Source organism: Echiichthys vipera (assembly GCF_963691815.1).
Source record: "Echiichthys vipera genome assembly, chromosome: 5".
In the NCBI taxonomy this organism is placed as follows: domain Eukaryota; kingdom Metazoa; phylum Chordata; class Actinopteri; order Perciformes; family Trachinidae; genus Echiichthys; species Echiichthys vipera.
The window spans coordinates 8,698,185-8,718,840 of NC_139830.1; the positions used below are offsets into that span (position 1 = coordinate 8,698,185).

The window sequence follows — 20,656 nt, forward strand, 5'->3', positions numbered from 1 at the left end:
CCCCATTCGGGGAGAAGCCTTTAATTAGCTAATGAATCTCAGAGCTCCCTCTGCAAACCTTTGACCTTAAACGCGGAGGCATAATAGGTCTGTTCACAATGCGAGACATGTCATATGTGGTTGAAATCAATGCCCTGTACATCAAAACCGATTTTAATGAGATAAACACTTCGCTTTCTCTTTAATTGTTAGTAACTGTTGAAGTCCACATTCATGAGTCATTGCTAGAGTCTCTCCAAAGGCTGTAAGGTAATGATTAAGTGGCATTTCCGACAAAAGCCTCCACTTTATGATTGATATTGTTTGTCATGTTAACGGTACACAAAGGATCCAATGACATTTTAATTTACATTATAACCAAACCTCTCATGTCAGCAGTGAGAAACAGCTAAATCATGAAAAGGTTATTAATTTCCTTGTATCTACAGGGCAAATTACTCATAAATAAGGAGCTTTAGTGACCAGTCAAAGTGTTTATGTGTTTTTAAATAATTATTAGCATAAAAGTTCACCCTGCAAATAACATTTCGATCTGTGTTGTTTATGAGTCGCATTGCATTACATTTTTAATTGTAAGTACAGTAAAGGAATACATTAGACATTTTGGCACTTACTTACACTCAATTGCCTTCTGGCGTAGAGCTGGATAAGAAAATTGATCTCACGTCTCTACAGTAAACGTGAAACTCCAGTAGTCAGTTTACCTTAACCTCGTATGATCTGTCTACAAGCAATTTGAAAGCTATCATGTTACATATTTGTTAAATCATACAAAAACCGACAACTTGTTTCACAGCCCGCCGCCCTCTCTATGTTAGCAGTGGGACATGGGCCAAACTAAAAGAAAATGAAGTACACGATTTCTGTCATTTTAGGTAGTTCTTATCACGCTGGTGTATGTTCAAGTGTTCACGTTTCTGATAAGTTTGGTTTTATTAGTAATTAGACGCTTTAAAAATGGTTTGTGATGTCATAATTGACGGTGATTTGCTGTTCCTAGCAAATAAACAGTTGGGCTCATAACCCCACTTGAACTGCCATTTTTACACTTTTTTGTTTTTAAATTAAACAAACATGATATAACATGTTAATTAGTGAGCTAAAGAGGTGATGGTAGGCAGGTTAACGTTTCCGGTCTCTGTGCTAATTTAATCATCTGCTGGCATCATATTTACCATAACGTTTTTTATCAATGTTCTCAAAAGAAAATCCTCAAATTAATGATAAATAATCTTAAAAAACAATCAGGTACAGTTTCTAGCAGTCACTGTGAGAAATTATATGAGACAGTGCTTTCTTCCACCTCACCATGTGGTCTCGCAAAGATGACATCTCCCTTGACTCCATTCTGATCAGAGCTGCAGCTGTGCTGACCCGACATGGCAGGTCCAGGTCTCAGTGGCAGCATCTGCAATCCTAGCGCAGCTCCTTCAGTCTGCTCAGCCAGCTGTGAGAGGCAGCATCGTGCTCCCAGGTCCAGCATTGGAAATGTGCCCTGTGTGAGCCGGACTATAAATTAGTAAGGATAAGTTAAGGGCAGACTGCGCTAGGCTATCCCCCGCGGTTATCCGCAGAGGAGAACCTGCCTGAAGGTTGGTGCTCTTAAATCTTTCATCATTGCCGAGGCAGCCTGATCCAGCCATGGACTGGAGCCATCAATCAGGGCCAATGCTCACAGCTAATGGGTTATTCAAGTTTTGTCGAGAATAAAACAGCCATCCTTATCCTCTAAATCAAGCATGCGTAACAGCACTTCTCTCAATCTCTGGGTAATTTTTTAATCAAACAGTATTTACAGTGATTGAAATAACTGGTCTTATAAAAAGTGAAAATCTGGCTGATTAAAGCATGATATTTTCTGTCTTGGTTTACATCTGTTTATCACACTTCAGACACTCTTTGATTACTAATTACTGCATAAATTATACCACTGTCAATTAATTATACCATATGTTGATTCCAGTTATTATGATTTAAGGTAAACTTGAGAATAGGACATGATGGTAAACTGTCATTCCTCTCATGGCAGCATTCATACAGTAGCCGCCTTCCCTGCATTGCTATTTTTAGCTTGACTCAAAGCAGGCGGTTGTTTCATATGGAGAGGATCAAATTTTGAAGAGACTCCCTCCATGGCAGGTGTGAATTGGATTGATGGGACAAGTAACACAAAACTAGCATGAAGGTGACCTTTCATTGAACCCAAACCTAAATGATTATATAGCACAGCAAGCACAATAATGGCAGTCATATAGAAAATATATATTTTTGGAAGATCCTTGATAGTTGTTTGCCATTTTTCTATTCCAGGAACTACAAATATTTTTGTTCACATTTCAAAAAAGCAAAATAATTGTCAACTCTGCTCAAGATTTCACATTAACATTGAACAATGGGTGTTCAGTCCCCCCTCACAAATTAGCTAAATTAGTTTCTGAGAAAAAGACTCAAGTCAAAAAGATTCAAACTGCCTCAGTGCACCTCGCTCTTTAAAACACAAGATCGTTCTCGAGGCCATCTGTAATTGTTTTTTCATCCATTATATTTTGCAGTTTCTCTGTCTCAGTGGAAAGAGAAACTAATAAGTTGAAATATACTGTACATACATGGTAAACTATACATGCCGTATATATATCAATAAAGGCATGTATTGTACCTTGCATTGTTCCCATTATCCATGGTAGTATTTTACTGTGTTAGATTGTAAGCTGTCAGTTTACATTAAAATGTACTAGAGTAACCAAGCTAAATGCCTGTATGTTTATTTAACTTTGTGATGAAGTTATGATGATTCTGGGTCTTGAAATATGCCCCTGGCTTACTGAAAAAAAAAGCAATTAAGTCTGTTTGAATCAATGGCCACACATTCAAAATTCACTTTTAATGACACCGCTAGGCGAAGCAGATTAAGCTTTCTTGGGGGCTGTGACAGCAGCATCAATAATGATCTATTGCTGCAACTTGTCTTCCAAGGTTCCCCAGATATCCCTCAAAACCGGTCTGGGCTTTACTTAGCTGGTTGGAGACCAATGAATTCATAAACGAAAGCGAACGATTGGACATACCAGGACACACGATCTCCAGAGAGCCTCTCTTCCCTGCCGACTGGAGAGTACATCAAAATGATGCCACAAAGCAAGCAAGGACAAGATGATGTTATTATTGGGACCTTGGGAAAGAGGAGATGGCCAGGGCCAAGGGAGCTCAGGAGTCAGAGGCAGACTCGATAACAAACTTGGAAACATGCCCCTGCTTCGTCTTTGAAGACTCAACTTTACAAATCTCTGGGAGAGGGAAGAGGGAGAATGTGTGAGCCTGCCAGTGCTGACCTGATGGCTCAGTTTACTGTCAAGTGCCTATTGAAGTATTTTTAATATAATATTTAATGTTCATCTAATTTATATATAAACTTGTTTCCTTGGAGACTGATATTAAACTGAATACTAATGATATGCTCATCTACAGGTTTGTATGATATGTTATGAAGAGTTATGCATTCCTTAATGAAAATATAATGTTCTATTTTACACTATGACATTGGTTTGTATGATATCCTACGAAATATGGCAGAAAACTGATTAAGTTGAAGTTTGATACTTCTAGGACACTAACACCGGTGCACCGGGTGAAAGTTATTTAACGTCACCTGCTTTCCTGCTCCAAACGTGATTTCTACTGTCATAAATAGGAATACATTTGAGTTAAAGTGCATTACTTTTCGTTGGTATATGTGCAAACAGTGAATGAGAATAGCCTAGAGTACTGCCTACAGTAGGACTATACTTGGAGAGGTAGCCATTTAAATCTTTCCAATTAGAAGAATTTACATGTTTGGGAGCAAAAGTTGACTGTGAATGTTCTCTCTTTAGCCGATAAATCTCATCTCAATGTCCACTTACTGTGTTATTTATCATGCTTTCAATCACATCTTTTAGTCTTTGTCAGCAATTTGAGTCTCCTCAGTTGTCATTGCCTGGTCTAGGTAACTTTGGTCAACAAGTGTCATTTGGTGCCGACAAGAAAGTTCAGAATCACTTGAAGTTCCATACTTGACAACTTTACCATTTACATGATAATAGAGAAAATTCCATCCGATGAAGAGAACCATAAGATATGGTTGTTGTCGGCTTTTTTTTAAGGTTTTCGTATTACAAACAAAGGTATTTTGATCACATTTTGAATAGTATTTGGTGGTATTAATCACTGTACAGACAGAAAAGAGAAAAGTCAATTTAGTTCAATAAAGCCTTTCATAATTAGAATTACCAAAAGAAAACTGTTCTATTACTGACAAACAATGTGGTACTTGCTACAAAAATCCATCTGAAAACAGATACATTTGTCTCAAAACAAATCACTTGGAGCCTTTTTTGTTCCAATTGCTCCCAGAAGATGTATTGTTAAAGAAAGAAAGAAACTTTCCAAAACAAGTGAAGTTAGATCTAAAGCAAAGTTTAATGAGGCACTCTGTCCTCATCGAATAGCTTGGAGGTGCTACATATGTAGCTGATGCTACATGTGTCTTCAATGTTAGGAATTGAGGATCTACTTTATAAGTGACGGGGGATAAATTCTATGTTGAGTGCAAAAGTTATACAATTTCTTAAAGAGACAAAAAAACATATTCGCCATAAATCAACTCAGCCAAGTCACGGGGAGGTTTTTAGAGATCTGAGGAAATAAAAGCATATAAAATTCATACGGTAAAAAATACGGGAATTGTACCAAGACTTTCCTTTATGACCATAAAATCATAACAATAAAGTTAATGATCATAAAAAGGGACAGTCTTATGTGTGTTGTCCAACACAAGGTCCTAAACCAAGTGAGAGCATGAGACTTTATGGTCTAATTACTGTGAGATGCACTGTTGTCCAGATCTCCCATCCTTTTTCATCTCACACAGTACTAATTTCTCTGACACACTCAAAAACCACTCCAGAAACATATTGTTTCGTCTGACTTCACCTTTTGGGGGTAATGATGTTAGTTCAACAATTACTACAACAATTTTCACACGTGGCATTGTTGCTGTGATTCTTTATTAATCAGCGGCAGGTGTTCTCTTCACAGCTGGTTAACTCGTGATGATGTGAAAGGCTGTCAAGCTTCTTTGCTTGCCATTGGCTGCTGCAGTGTGTGGTGTGGGACAGACTTTTTGTAATAGTGCCACATCACACTGTTCATGTGCCACAGACACAGGCCAGCCAGGAGCTTGTGTGGTGCAGAGGCCTCATTACCAGTACGTAGGCTGTGTTCAGAACCACCTACTACTACATAATTGCGGTACAGAAAAAAACAAAAAGACCATTCCGACGCTTTGCATTGTGGGACACAGTAGGCGAGAAGTTGATGGAATGAATAGGCGTTTCAAATGCAGCCAGTTATCTGTTTGCGTTGTGGGTTAGCATGATAAAATGTGGCAGGACTTGGCAGGTGTTTGGATATAAACCAAAATATTGGACCAATTAAAACTGTAATCATTTCTAGAAAAATCATTCTTTTAAAAATAAGTTAATCGTACAGGGACCAACCCAACACAAAACAAGCATTTATAGCTCTGTATATTTTGTAGTTTTGAGTCCCAGCTCTCCTGCCACGTCTGTTTGTTTTTCCCCCGAAATATTTTCTTTCAAAAATGTTTAACACTGTTGAGCTGTAGTGACCTGTTAGGTTGTGTTGTTGCCGATTTTGGCAGGTTGTTATAGTACCCTGTGTTTTCTTCTGTTTAGCTCCATCATAATACGTAGAAGAGTGGGAAATGTTATACAGAAATCGTAGCGACAACATTGTCATTGCGACTTTGTATGCATGACCGTACCTGGCAGTAACTGTGAAGCCTTTCTATCGCTGCTGTTAAGTTGTTTTTTTGCCAATACAGTACTTGCTTGTCGCTGTCATAAAAAGCAAATATCCTACTGCAGAAACTGCACTAACCCATGAAGACTGTTGAAGACAGTTTTTCGTATTCATCTTTTATTCCTTTTTGCACACAACTGACGTCTACCCTCAGATGCCGCTGAGCTTCAGCTTGAAGAATTGTACAATGAGTCAGGGCAATATGAAAATAGATTGTTTTGAAATTGTGTGCACATCATGCACTAACACCCCCTACTGCATTACTGGGTCACAGGCAATGTGCCTTTTTTTATACACCAGTGTGCCTCAGTAAAATGATGGGACTCCTGCTGTTCATTCCAGAAAACCTACATATTTGCACTTTATGATTCTCTATTATGAAGGCCCTAAAAATACAGTCTTTAGTCATCCAGTTTTGGAGCTGATGCAGCATGCCAACATCACTGGCTGAGTGAAGCATAAGCCTCCACACAAGCAGTGTTCCCTCCAATGTATTTGAATAAGACATGATGCCAGATTATTTTTGTCACATCCCCCACCCCAGACAGTTGGTAAGCAATAGAGTTGTGACTAACCCTCTTCCATTTTTCCACTATAGGCATAAGAAAAAAAGCAAAATACTGACTATGTCCCTTCAGTTCCGATTAGACTCAGCGAGGTAAAATGACTTATCAATATATATATATATATATATATATATATATATATATACAGTATTAACCATTTCACACGTGAGCAAAAACACTGTAAAGCACAGCAGTGGTATACCATTGGGGGATGGATTTTTGCTGTGAATCTCAATGTCGTGCATCCAAATTAGAGTTCATGACTTGATAATGACACACTTTTCTTCAGCTGCATTTTCAGCCCAAGCTCTTTGATGTTACACGATAAACGTCGCAGCCTCACTACTCACAAAGGTGTCGCCAAGAATCTCTGTAAGGCATTTGACTCAGAGCCTCTCCAAACTGCTATGTTTAAACTTGGCTGACTGTCCTTGAATGTCTCACGCTGGTATGAGTGAGAGAAACAGGAGGTGCACATAAAGGTACACACTGTGAAAACACAAAGAGAGAAGCACTTGCAATACCTGGGTCATATTCAATAAAATGTTTCTTTTTTTTTTACAGGTCTGGACTCAGTCTTGCCTGTCTGCGTGAGTAGACACGGCACAGGAAGAAGAAGAGGAAATGGTTGGCTAAAGTGCAATGGAAGACGTCACCACTACGTAGCTCGTCCAGCATGCTGTGTGACCTTCCCAGCTGTGCATCACCAGTGGAGCCATGATTCAGTTATAACTGTGGGTGAGCATCCAAAGCCCTTTTCTCATTCCTATAGACGTATTCATTACATGCAAGCAATGTTATTAGAGGGACATTGCACTGATTTTACACATCAAGGTCAGTTTACTGGTCACAAGGAGTACTCAACCTACCACAAAAGTTTTATAATGTTCTCTGCGGCTCGAGAGGAGCTTTGTTTAAGGACAAATTTCGGAAAACCTGTGTTACAAACTGGAGGTGTTGAGTTTGGGCATTTATTAGGCAGGGAGGTCTAAAATGCTATCAAATTGTATCATGGGAAATTTAGGAAAGGCAGTAAGGGTAGTCTCTCTGTTGAAACTAGCTTTTTGGATAAAAAAATAATGGATTGCATAATGGACTAATTCAAGACCACTTTAAGCCACCACCAGAATAGCTAAAAGAGACGGACACTTCCTGATAAAAAGGGCATATTCACAAGGTCACGGAATCCATTTCACATAAAATGTAAGCAATAACGATGTGTGATGGGTAGATGTTCAGCATTAGGTGTGTGCTCCTCGGGTGATGTCCAGATTGCATTGGGAATTACTGATGTGAAGTGTTGGGGATTACTGTAAAGGCTAGACAATGATTTCTGAAAAGGTTGTAAAAGGCTGCTATCATTTTCAGCGTTTGTAATCAGGTGTAAAATAAGTCTTTATGCAAACCTCTATTCTTGATCATTCAACCTGTGTTGTTTTAATCAGGATAAGAAAATAAAGTAGGGATAAGAAAAAGTCTCATGAAATGTGTTTTGGCTAGACTAGATAAACTGTTCAAAACTGATGACTAAAAAAGATGAAAATGTTCATTGACTTTTCTGTGACTTAGATAAGACTAAAATGCTCAGACTTTTAGTTGACTAAAACTTGACAAAATAAAAACACGAGGAGGTTGACTAAATATGATAAAATTATGTTTGAAACAGGACTAAGACTAAATCTAAAAATAGCTGCCAAAAGTAACACTACTGTTCTTTAAATGCAGCGTCACACACAACATAACATTTCCAACCGTGGACTTAAAAGTAAATAACCTTTGCTTTATCAGCAGAAAACACTGGTGTATGGTGTGTCAGGGCTATTCACATCTACGCCACTCTCACCTGATGGTTTGGGCATTAATGGGGTATTGATTTACAGAGCTCAACATAATTGGCATGTACAATTTAGTTTTGCCCCAATACACTTCCACACTCCCCACGGTGGGAACAGGATCACTGTGGAAATGTGATGACTTACTTCCACATGTGTAAGGCTGTAATGAATACACCAAACACCTGTGCTAACATTGTGCCTTTCTCTCCTTGTTTTAATTGAGCAGATCAATGAATAACTGCATTTTTCCAGTTAGGGCTCGGCATAATGCCAGAAGCCCATTAAGGAGGAGGATAGACAGTCCCTCGGAGAGAGGGGGAGTTCTGTCGTCCTTAGATTCAATGTAAATGACCTATGTGGTGGCACTGAAGAGGCCTACAGCACAGAGGGTGGACACAATAATAACAAAGTCTGATTTCTATATTTATATTCTATCATCTATCTATGCCATGTTGTATATGTTTATAAATACTGTACCACCTGCCTCCCATTTACACACACACACACACACACACACACACACACACACACACACACACACACACACACACACACACACACACACACACACACACACACACACACACACACACACACACACACACACACACACACACACACACACACACACACACACACACACACACACACACACACACACACACACACACACACACTCATATACCACCTATACACATATTGTTACTTTACATCGTATTCTGTTTATTCTGTTATCTGTATTTTGTCCACTGTCTGTATTTGTAATCTACATGGTGTGATGTATTTATCCCTCATGTTATCTTGTCTATGACTTAATGAAAAAAAAATTCTCTTTGACACACATGTTTAAATATGTTAAATTTATGTAATGTATGTATGTTAAATAATTTTCCCCCAGGGATTATTAAAGTATAACAAATAACAACATGTTGAGAGGGCAAGACTTGTAACAACTTATGTGTTAAGGATTTAATGTTGAGTCTGCAGTTTGTCTATCCTGATGTTCTCATAAATATGCATAAATATGGGCTGGACAACCGATCAACACAAAAAAAGTCTGAATTATAATGATGCAATCGAAAAAAAGAAACTATATCAAATTCTCATGAAACAAGATAATGAAGTTATGTCATTTTCAAGGTTTGGGTGAAATGATTGTGTTGGATCAGATGTTCATGTTGTGTTTAAATCCTCTCTCTCTCCAGGTCTTGAAAGGCCTAGTCCTAAGGTTCTTATTCAACCATATTAATTTCAGTTTGAATATTATTATTAATATGTTTAATGTTTGTTTTGTGCAATTGACTGTTGGCTCAACCCTGGGCCTTAACAACAGTCCAATCATTACTTAATGGAAGGTCTGTCCTTTGTGTTTGTCACATTAGCATAACAAGGCCAAGTAATTAACGACATTAACACACTAGTTTGTAGGATTACAGGTTAATTCAAAAAGCCCCTTTCATGGCTTCCACTTCCACTTATTAGCCGACTGTGTGGATGCAGGTCCTGGATACTATTAGAGTTTAAAATAGAATTAACGTAACAATGCTGTTCCTTCTCTGTACACTCTTTTCTTATCATATTCCTAATACTATAGCCTTTCCATTTCAAAATGAGTAAGCTGGAAGACTTTTCACTAACAGGCTACTAGCCTAACTAGCTAGCTAGACACAGTTCATAAAATCTGTTTGTCAGCAAAACCAACACCGCCATCAGCTAGACATGAAACGCTTGCTTTTCTCTAACTCTGTCTAAAATCAAGGATACATTGTTTAAAAATGACTAAGAATGTCAAGTGACAAGTTATACTGCACATGTGGAAAGCCTTGAAGGGCGTGGCATGTTTTACCAATTTAAACTGTATTTACGGTACTTAAAGTTGAAATAAACTTTTAAAACCATTATAACACATGAAGAAAGTCAGATTTAGTTAGTCCATGTATTGAAAGACCTGCTTGTGTATGGTATCTCTTAGTCTGGAGAAAAGCAAAAGTCTTTTTTAATCAAATTGTTACATATCATAAAAAGAATACATTTAATGATTAGTTCGTAGGTGTTAATTCAATTCATCTCCAGTGAATGTCTTTCATGCTGTAATTCGATTTTTTTAAAGGGATAAAAAGTTGTACCAAATAATCTGGACTCAGAGGGTAGGGCACATTTCTCAAACAGTTAACCGGCGGTCTGGTGACATCATTTCCAGTCATTTGGGTGGTGAACAGTTTCAGCACTGAGCATGAAGTCACTGTCCTGGCCTCAGTGATGGCATCAATGGGCTCAGTGAGTTGGCAGAGGGCACAAGCTCCTACTCCATGGCTTTCTCCCGTGGCTTTAACCCTACTTTGGTTGGCATAAACACTTATAGTTACTTCATTTTGGTCTTAACTGCACTACTGTAATGTTTTGTGACTGCATCTATACCGGGGACAGACAGACATACAAGTAGAAAAAGACCTGAAACTGCCCATGTGGTATTTCCCACTATAGTAGGTGTCTCCACCAGCAGGTTACCATGATGATACACACACAGACACATAAGGTTAAACAAAAAAATACCAGCGTCGCTGTTGCGGTTCGTAACAATTTCTGCCGATGACACTTTTGGTCCCTGCATTGTACTCCAGTGACCCCCCATCCCCAAGTGATTGTGATTCAGCAATGTATTTGAAAATATGAATACAAACAAAGACAGGATTTATTTCAAGGTTGCCAAAGTGACTTGACCTGAAACTCTGTGTTATAAAATGCAGAATGATTATACCCCCATCTTTTTTTTTGTCCAGGTAATGCCGAGCCAAATAACCAATCCTGGAGATGCCGAAGAGAAGAGATATTCTTGCCATCGTGTTGATCGTGTTACCCTGGACTCTGCTGATCACAGTTTGGCACCAAAGCGCTATAGCTCCACTCCTCGCCATTCGCAAGGGTACGCAGTACACTACACTCCACTGGCGATATCATGCTATTAGTGGGTCCTCAAACCTAACACTGCACTTGAGGTTTATACAACAGGCCTTTCATTTAGAGGCACTCACTAACCATGACCAACAGCTTCATCAGAGTTCAATTACACTTGTCCAGTCATTGTAAACCTCATTGGTGTGGATTGTTCAGTACATGATGAAGGCTGAGAAGTTACAATCATTTATATGCTCTCATACGTCAGTTGAATAGAACTGATATCATTTTTCTTGTTCAAAATAATGTCCCTATACTGTTAAGTATCCTTTCACAATATTCGTACCCTACCCAGTCACACTGGCTCATTATTCACTGTTTTTACACAGCATGCATTATATATAGGGGTGGCACGGTTTATGAAAAAAATCTGTCCAGTTCGGTACACTTGTCACGGTTTGGTACGGGTGTTTACCATTCGGTTTATGAGGTGTAACTTAGCGTAAATCTTCATGACCGCTGTCCTCTATGGTATCCGTCTCAGCGCGTCAAGTCTCGGCGCGCTGGGAGACTTGCTCCATGCGCTCCATTTAGGCGCGCGACTACAATGCTATGCACGCTCCTGCTACGCTCCTGCTACGCTCCTGCTACGCTCTTCTTCGTGGGTTTCTGAATCCTCTTGACAACAGCTCGCTAAGCCCTGCTCTGTTGTTGTTCTCAATCGTTAATTGAAGTTGATACAATTCCTGCTACTCTGCATTTATGTTATGTTCATTTTTGTAAATCTAGCTTTTGATGAATAAACTAATGTTTCATATTTACTTGTCAGCCTGGTAAAGTAACTAGTAACTAAAGTAATCAGATACATGTAGTCCAGTAGAATATTTCCACTGATTTATAGTGGAGTAGAAGTATAAAGTAGCATGTCAATAAAATACTCAAGTAAAAGTAAAAGAGCCTCAAACTTGTACTTTAGTCCAATAATTGAGTGAAAACCTCTGGTTCACAGGTTTGTTCATTTAACAAGGATTGTTTTTGACAAGCTTGTTGCACTTTGAGTCCTATGACTAATTTTTACATTGATAAAATAAAGACAATATACTGTATGTACTCCTATGTTGCTGCATTGTTTTACAATATCCATTAATGTGATGCTCATATTTTTACAGACCCTCATTTTGGATCATTTTCGTCAACCGGCCTCAATTCTAAATGAATTGAACAACCCTGATTAAGCCTATTTCAGTCAGTTCAGTGATTGCTGATTGTGCGTATTTTAGTGAAAGAAAACCTGTTTTTTTTCATTTTCTCTAAGATTTGATAATGTATAAGTGTTTATATTCTTACCTAGAAGGCAAACAATTGTTTCCCTTTTTGCCAAATAGATATATAAACGTGTAAATGCAGCAATTTCTCTCCCTTTTTCTACTGTTTCAAAACCTCACTAGACTTTCATTTAAGATTGTTACAGTAATCCCTAAACAAGCTGCCTCATTATTTCAGTTTTTGCATGATTGCATGACATGTCCTTAAGAATATCTGGTTACATTTTTTTAATTATTAGGCTAAAAATCTGATACATGGTATTTTTAGAATCTAAAAGAAATAGAAAAACCAACCGAACCGAAAACCGTGACCCCCAAAAGCATGATATGAACCGAACAGGGGGATTTTGAGAACCGTTCCACCCCTAAATATATAGCAACATGCCCTTTTGTTTTGTTGTTTGTCTTTTCATTTTTCACTCAGTGGAAATGTATTTCAGAGTTTGTATAATCAGCCACAAATAATGTCTGCTCAATTAGCTTCACGGGACACTATGCATCCACGTGTAATATGTTTGCACACCAGTGTGAGTCATTACAACACACCCTCATGAGTCGCCCAATCATCCCCCAGAGACCGCAAACCAACAGTGTAAAATGTCAAGTATGCTGCAGAGGAAACAAACCCAAATTAGTGCTACAGCAAATCAATAGAGCTCCTTGCCCTATTCTTATAATGTCATGAATGCACATACAAACACGTTTACAAAAATGCCCCAAGGCAGTCTGAAGTCAGCAGAAGCTACAAACTATACTACATAATATTTCTGCAGTTTATCTACACAGTTAAAATAGTTTCCGATTAGTTGACAATCACAGAAAAGCATGCCAAAATATGTTTTTCGATTCTTTGCTGGTGCTATCTGACCCAGCTCTCCCCACAGGATTCCTTTTGTGTGCTCTTAAAAGAGAAGCCAGAGTTGTTTTGGCAGCGCACTTGCTGGCAGCATTTGTTGAACATCTGGCCATCAGCAGATTGTGTTAATCTATACGCTGCAGAAAAATCCTCATGTTGGAGGTACGACTGGAGCTTGGACAGAACAGTGAAAAAGACTGCCATTAGCTGGGGCACAATGAAAAGAAATTAACAACCTTAATAATTCTATAATCATATCCTATCCAACCGAACTATTGGAGTGAAAATATTACGGTGTTCACCAGTGGAGTCAACTGTCTCAGCGGACTGCTTCACCAAAATTGACATGCAAGCTTTGACTGAGTGGTCACGTTTTTCTCATTTATACATTCAAATTATATTAACCTTAGAAGAAATAAACAAGACAGAAGAAAGCAGTGTGTGAGTAGCACAATGTTCATGACTGTAGTGCTGCAGCTGCCTTGATTATTAATTTTGCGTAGTGATGGAAATGCCCAACATGACCACAAAGGCAGTTCACCAATCAGTAATCGCAGCTGAAATACTGAAACATTTGCGGTTTTTAAATGATTGTCACTTGGATTATCAGACTCCAGCACAAAACAGTGTGAAAGCCAACAATGTGAACATGTATATTTGAGTAGACTACTAACATAATCACATGAAATTTCATCTCTTTATATGGTCATTAAAGTCATTACGAGCCAAAATAATCCTGTTAGTGGAGTTTTAATGTGTTTTTGTTTGGGTTGAGTCTATGCTCTGGGGCAAAATACATTCATAATACATTTAAATGTGAACACTTGCACTTATTTTACCTAAATAAGTCCATGTTAATTGCTGGAAAGTAGCAGTACAGTATTAGGAAAGGGCAGGTGGAGGATGATGGAGCCTGTGGTGGAGCATGTCTTCTGGATTCACATACCCACATTTTTTATTTCTGTCGAAAGAGAAGCCCAAAGGCGCAATTGTGAGGCACATCTCTCTCCTCCTTTTCACTACGCTGTCTCTCTGTCCATCAGCTGTATTATCCTCTCACGGTGCCTGCTTTCACTTTTTGCAGCCTGTCACCACCTAGTAAAAGAGATCTTTATCATTCCAGAGAGGCTTGCAGTCCGCCACCATCGGCTCTCAGGTACACTTTACCCCTATTGGGTTTAAGTCACCTGAGGCAAATATACAAAGGGCAGCCCAAGGTTGCACTAATGCCTTACATGTCTTCTTATCCCCAAATCTGCAGATGATGGTGTTGAGGGTAAGAGGGAGGCTGGTGGCCAGGCTCAGGACTCCAAGGAATACTGTGCCTCAGATAAGGACATTGTGGAGGTGGTGAGGACAGAGTATGTGTATACGCGGCCTCCACCCTGGTCCGATGTGCTGCCTACCATCCATATCATCACCCCCACATATAGCCGACCGGTGCAGAAGGCGGAGCTGACACGGCTTGCAAACACCTTCCTTCATGTCCCCAATCTGCACTGGATCCTGGTGGAGGACTCTCAAAGGAGAACACCTCTTGTCACACGGCTCCTCCGAGAAACAGGGCTTAACTACACCCACCTAAATGTAGAGACGCCTAGGAACTATAAGCTGCGGGGTGACACCCGGGACCCCAGAATCCCCAGGGGTACCATGCAGAGGAATCTGGCCCTGCGATGGCTGAGGGAGACCTTCAACGCCAACAGCAGCCAAACCGGAATCGTCTACTTTGCAGATGACGACAACACATACAGCCTGGAGCTGTTTGAGGAGGTCAGAGCTGCTATACACTTATGTTAATTTCATGCTCTTAATCTTCCATGAGTTGGCTAGAAAAAGGCCAGCAAGATAGGGCACTGTAGTATTGTTGGATTTTTAAGGTTTCTGAATGCAGAGCTGTGATAAGTGAATGTTTCCTGGTACATCAACAGCAAAAAAAGGTGATACACATAGCTGAATTGACTTAATCATAGCTGTGTTCTTATAGATCCCAACTACCATAACAGATGGAAGTCATTATCATAACCACCTCGAACTGTAACCTAAGTTCTAAATGATTTGAGTGTCGACCTAATCATCCAAACTTTTAATTCTAAAGCATAACCATTTCCTCTTTGGTACTGACCACAATACAAATATATCAAGCTCCAGCCACATTTCAAATGCAGATTTCCACTTGAAGTTCAAAAGCAACAACTCATGTGCAGATGGGTAGTTCAGGGGTCTGGGAGATTAAACCATTCCCAGCAAAAACACAATGTTTCCTTTTAAAGTACATGCCTTCTTCCATCCCTATAACTTTAGTTTAATATAAAATATGTAGTAAGTGTAACATACAAAATGTGACACTTCCTGGCAGTATACTGTAGGCATCTGTGGCATGTTGTAAGGGGTGTTTGAACTATAAACTCGTAACGTGAATCTTTTTTTTTTTAGCTCTTAACAAGCATAGTCAAGGATCTGGAGCTGGTGGAGAGAAGTTTGGCCCAGTAATCGGTACATCTCAGGCCATCCATCTCGACATCAGTTGAATTACTTGAACGGACACGGTCTAGGTCCTCTGAGTATTAGCCTCAAGTCTTGTTAGTAGTGCAGACGGGGTCTGTAGTAAATGGAGCGCCCGGTATTGACGGGTCCTGTCATTACCTTTCTCTGGGAATCAGCCGAAGTGCTCCGTCTCCCTCAGAGGCCCTCCATCACCTCCAACAGGCCTATTTATGGGCCAGAGTAACGACCCTGAGGGGAAAGCAAAAGCGAGGTGGAGAGGGACAGAAAAAGAATGCTGGAAAAAGAGAAGGTGACAGCCAGACAGACAGAAAGCGGAGAGTTGACTGCACGGCAGAATAGTTTGCTGACACCATTGTAAAAATTCAGTAGTTTTCTGACACCTAAGCAAATGTTCAGTCTGTCAGCAGTTTGAAAACAGATAGGCGTTTAAAGTCTCCAGCATGGAGACAAGGTTGAAAAATTGGTATGCGCTGCTCCATGTGCTACAAATAGACTCATGCCTTTCTCCTGGCTGATCCATCCTAATTGATTTCGAGCAATAACATTACATTTTCTACTAATTGTAAGTCAAACTACAAAAAAGGTATAGCTACTTACATAGTGACGATTGTTGGCATCAAAAAAAGAAAAATAGTCAAGTAAACATTAATAACCAAAACATCTGGACATAGGAGCGATTTAAACATTTTCAAATTGCACTAAATAAATTCATCTTAAAGTAAAGAATAAAAGTCGGTGATACAGCATGTGATACTGTATATGGGTTGACAGTAATGGAGAGGTAGTGCAAAAGCAATTGTGCTCAGAGTATACATCACTTTAGTAACAAAAGGCTTATGTTCACTGTAAAATCTTGGGCAGTTCAACAGGAAGTGGAAGCTGCACCAATTTGGTGTAGCAAAAAAAAAGTTCTGTTGAAGTCAAATAAATGACACCTGTAATATCCAGGCATTCCTTTTTTGCTGCTGACACGCTATTTAAAAATTTTAAATCATTAAAAGGACTTGCTAACCACACTTGTCTACAGCTCTTCAGCAGCAGTGATGTACGGAGCCGCAGGAATTCGCCTCAGTACGATTCAGATCACTGCACACAATGGTCTGCAGCTGCAAAAAACCCTGTCTGGAATTGGAACTGAATTTAAATCATATCATACCAGAGATTTTGGTGCCTACCTATTCAGACCCATAATATGAATATCAGTCTTTGATTCCAGCAGTTACTATCAGTGGCTCTGGCACAAATAGTCTTTTGCCACATGAATACTGTTTAGGTCATGCCGTAATAAAAATATACTTTAAAAAAGTCATGAAAAATTCATTTCTTGCAGTTAAAGTACACCGCCCTGCAAAGAACTACATGAATTATTGATAATTGTATTATTCATAAGAAATGTTTATTTTTCCTTCCTTTTAACTGTTTAGCATATGCTATTTTTAAATGATGTTCTCTTCTCTCCAGTCCATACTTAAAGAATAAATATCAACAACTTCAATCCAAGAGAAGGGAGCAACCACATAAGCAGAATGTCTGCAGCAGTGCTGCATGATAATGACAAAATCAAATGTCAAAACATGTCAGCACCAACATCATGATAATATTTTCATTAGTGCTTTTATTATATACTGCATTGACATACAATCAATCTTTGATGAACCATCATTAGTAAGGGAAATATAATTTCAGCATGAATCAAGCTATGTTATCAATATAAATTAAAACGTTATATAAACACCCTGCTCTACTTTATATGTTCAAAATTATTTGGAATTTATTATAGATGACTAGAGTTATGCATATTATGAGCTGTAAAATGTTCTAATACAGACAATTTAAATGACTAAATGGAAATTCCATCAGAATCCTAAAACCCAAATTGGTACATAACTTTCCTATTGTTTGGACAAAGACTTAAACCCAAAGACTCCTCCAGTGGCAGCAATGGCTGCCAATTCTGTTTTGTTTCATCCTCTCTGCCCCCTTAAGGACTGATTAATGTACCTGGATGCCTGCTTTCTCTCTCTGTGAGAATTTGGGATTTCTTTTATTTGTATTGCTTCTCTAAAAGTGTCCACTTTGTCTCTGAAGGCCTCTCTCTAAAAGTGGACCAAGAAATAGCTTAAAAGAACACAAGTGCATTTAAATACAAACTGTAGCAACAATGAACAGCAACTCTGTACCAACACATCATATCTACCAGAACAAGGCAAGAGGAACTTTGTTGCATTTTCATTTGATTGGGTGGCAGCAGAAGATGGAATTGTGCTGTTGTACTCTGGTTGATATTCCCACCAGGAGTCAGTCAGAACACTCGTTCTCACATTTTCAACATAGATAGGAAAGCTACGAGACTCATTCTGCAGAGAGCTTGATCTATACTTCCTCTAGACTGAAGTTATTTGTACTGTTCTTGTATGTTTGGTCAAAATTGATTGGTGGCTTGATTCAGTTATGGCCTGGCTAGAAGAAACTGACAACCTTGAGGAAGGTAGGAGGTCCTCAGCGGCACAATCACATGGACATATGCTGTATATACAAACTTGATCTCTCTTCCATCATTGACACCAAGGGCTCATTAAGCCTGAGCGTATTTGCAAATCTTATCTGGGTGCCTGGCACAATTTTTTGTTTCCCTAAAGCTCAAATCCACAGATTCCCATAGGCGTCCAGCCCACTTCATGCTGTTCACACTCTGCCGCTCTCTGATCCCCTAAACTGACCACGCAGCAGCAGACCATCGGATAACACACCAATCTAACTCATATGCTCATATGCAAAAGGTTGATTGCATGTGCTTTGACAAATGCGCATGTGCAAACAAGCATGCATATAGATATACTGTAGACATTTTATATATGCTCTTATATGCATGCAAGCACTGTAATGTATTATCTATAACATATTGAGACTGTACATGCACTAACACTTTTGATTTTAAATGGGTTAGATTGAATGGACCTTCCTCCAGAGATGATCCAGCATCGTTATTTTTGCTGCATTAAATTTTATTAAGACTCTGCTGTTTCCTCTTACCTCATGGTAAAAACGTACCTTTTATGACTGCAGCAGTTCTTGCTTAGAATGGCAAAGACCAACTGAAGGGCAGACAAAGAAAAGGACGGGAGGATCTTTTGATGCTGGAAGATTAAAGATGGCAGTCCTCTACCTTAAAGAATCTCCTCAGCCAACCAGCAACTAGAGCCACTTGCTTTAATTGCTTGGCCCCTTCAAAACCTCTTGGCACTGTACTCCCCTTAAAGATGGTTGTGTCTAATTATCTCATTATAGAGCAGCTGTTGAACAACATGTGTGATCGGCCTTTATCTAACATTGTTTCAGCTGCACATGGCGCAATGGCTTGGTCAATCTTCACTGTCTTTCAGATTGAATGATAGCAGCAGCTAAAAACCCTCTGTCCACACTCTGCTGTAACGCTGGCAGCTTATGCTCAGATATTGTGTCTCACTGTCATGTACACTTTTTCAGATGACTAAATTTGCTTTTCTTCCTTCCTCCATTTCTATTCTTGACTCTCCTCTTACTAGATGAGATCCACTCGAAAAGTTTCAGTGTGGCCTGTGGCCTTTGTGGGCGGCCTGCGGTATGAGTCCCCCAAAGTCAATGCAGCTGGAAAGGTCTATGGTTGGAAGACGGTGTTCGACCCCCATCGGCCCTTTGCCATCGACATGGCTGGCTTTGCCATCAACCTGAGGCTCATTCTCTTCAAGCCGCAGGCGTACTTTAAGCTTCGCGGCGTTAAGGGAGGCTACCAGGAGAGTAGTTTGCTCCGCGAACTTGTCACACTCAACGACCTGGAGCCTAAAGCGGCCAATTGCACTAAGGTAATTTTTTTGCAAGACAGCAAATAAGAACATTTCCCAAAACATCAAGATATATCTTTAAAATACCATCAAATGACATTGAACAACCTCACTTTCCTTATAAGAAGGGGACACATGCAACGATACATAATTGTTGTTTTAAAACTAATTCGCTTATTTTCATTGATAACGAAGGAATACAGGGCATCATAAGTGATGCCTCAAATTTACTTGATTAAAAGGTACTGTACTCAAAACAACAACACACGGAGGGAGAGTGACTTCATTATCTGCCTAGGACACAATTACTCCACTTTATCTTTATAATGCAAATATTTATTTGTTATATTAATGTTCTGAATGTTGAGTACAGCTCCTTTAATCTCCCAGAGCTGAAAAAACACAAACCTGTCTATGAGGCTATTGTTTTGCAAAACCTCTCCAGTGTTCTTTTTTCAACATATACAAGGCAAGACATCCATGTAGGTCTTGATAAAAAAGGTCCACGAAAACTGGTCAGAGAGTAAATTAATGTAGAGTTGTTGCTGAAAAAGTTGAATATCATTGACTCGATTTCTCACACTGCCCACAATAACTCTTGTGCACGCACACACACACATTTCAGTAACTGGCTTGAGGGTAGCAGCAACATTTTTCCTCCATGCCCACTTCACCATTTCTGCTCATGGCCCTTGGTCTGGGTCACATAACTAAGCCTCTCTGGCCACAGACGAGTAAGCCAGAGGGCTTTAGCTAGCCAGAATCGAGAGAGAGAGAGAGAGAGAGAGAGAGAGAGAGAGAGAGAGAGAGAGAGAGAGAGAGAGAGAGAGAGAGAGAGAGAGAGAGAGAGAGAGAGAGAGAGAGAGAGAGAGAGAGAGAGAGAGAGAGAGAGAGAGAGACTTTCAGCCAGCTTTTTCTCCTGCTCTCCCCCAGCCATTCAGAGGGGTAAATGAAAAGAGGGGATTCAGGGAACGGCTGAGAGAGCGGAATT

The 20,656-nt window shown here is 39.5% G+C and overlaps 1 protein-coding gene across 3 annotated transcripts in view; it reads left to right on the forward strand.

Moving 5' to 3' along the window:
• The window catches only part of LOC310947264 (galactosylgalactosylxylosylprotein 3-beta-glucuronosyltransferase 1), a 70,701-nt gene that overhangs the window by 45,425 nt on the left and 4,620 nt on the right, over positions 1-20,656 (forward strand). Inside the window, exons 3-7 of one of the 3 annotated variants that reach the window (XM_083914039.1) lie at positions 6,990-7,163; positions 11,041-11,183; positions 14,421-14,492; positions 14,598-15,109; positions 19,390-19,686. In XM_083914039.1, coding sequence (XP_083770165.1) covers positions 11,072-11,183; positions 14,421-14,492; positions 14,598-15,109; positions 19,390-19,686 — 993 coding nt within the window. In that variant the 5' untranslated portion in view covers positions 6,990-7,163; positions 11,041-11,071. The remainder of the gene's footprint in view (positions 1-6,989; positions 7,164-11,040; positions 11,184-14,420; positions 14,493-14,597; positions 15,110-19,389; positions 19,687-20,656) is intronic. The other 2 variants (XM_083914040.1, XM_083914041.1) reach the window with 2 other exon arrangements.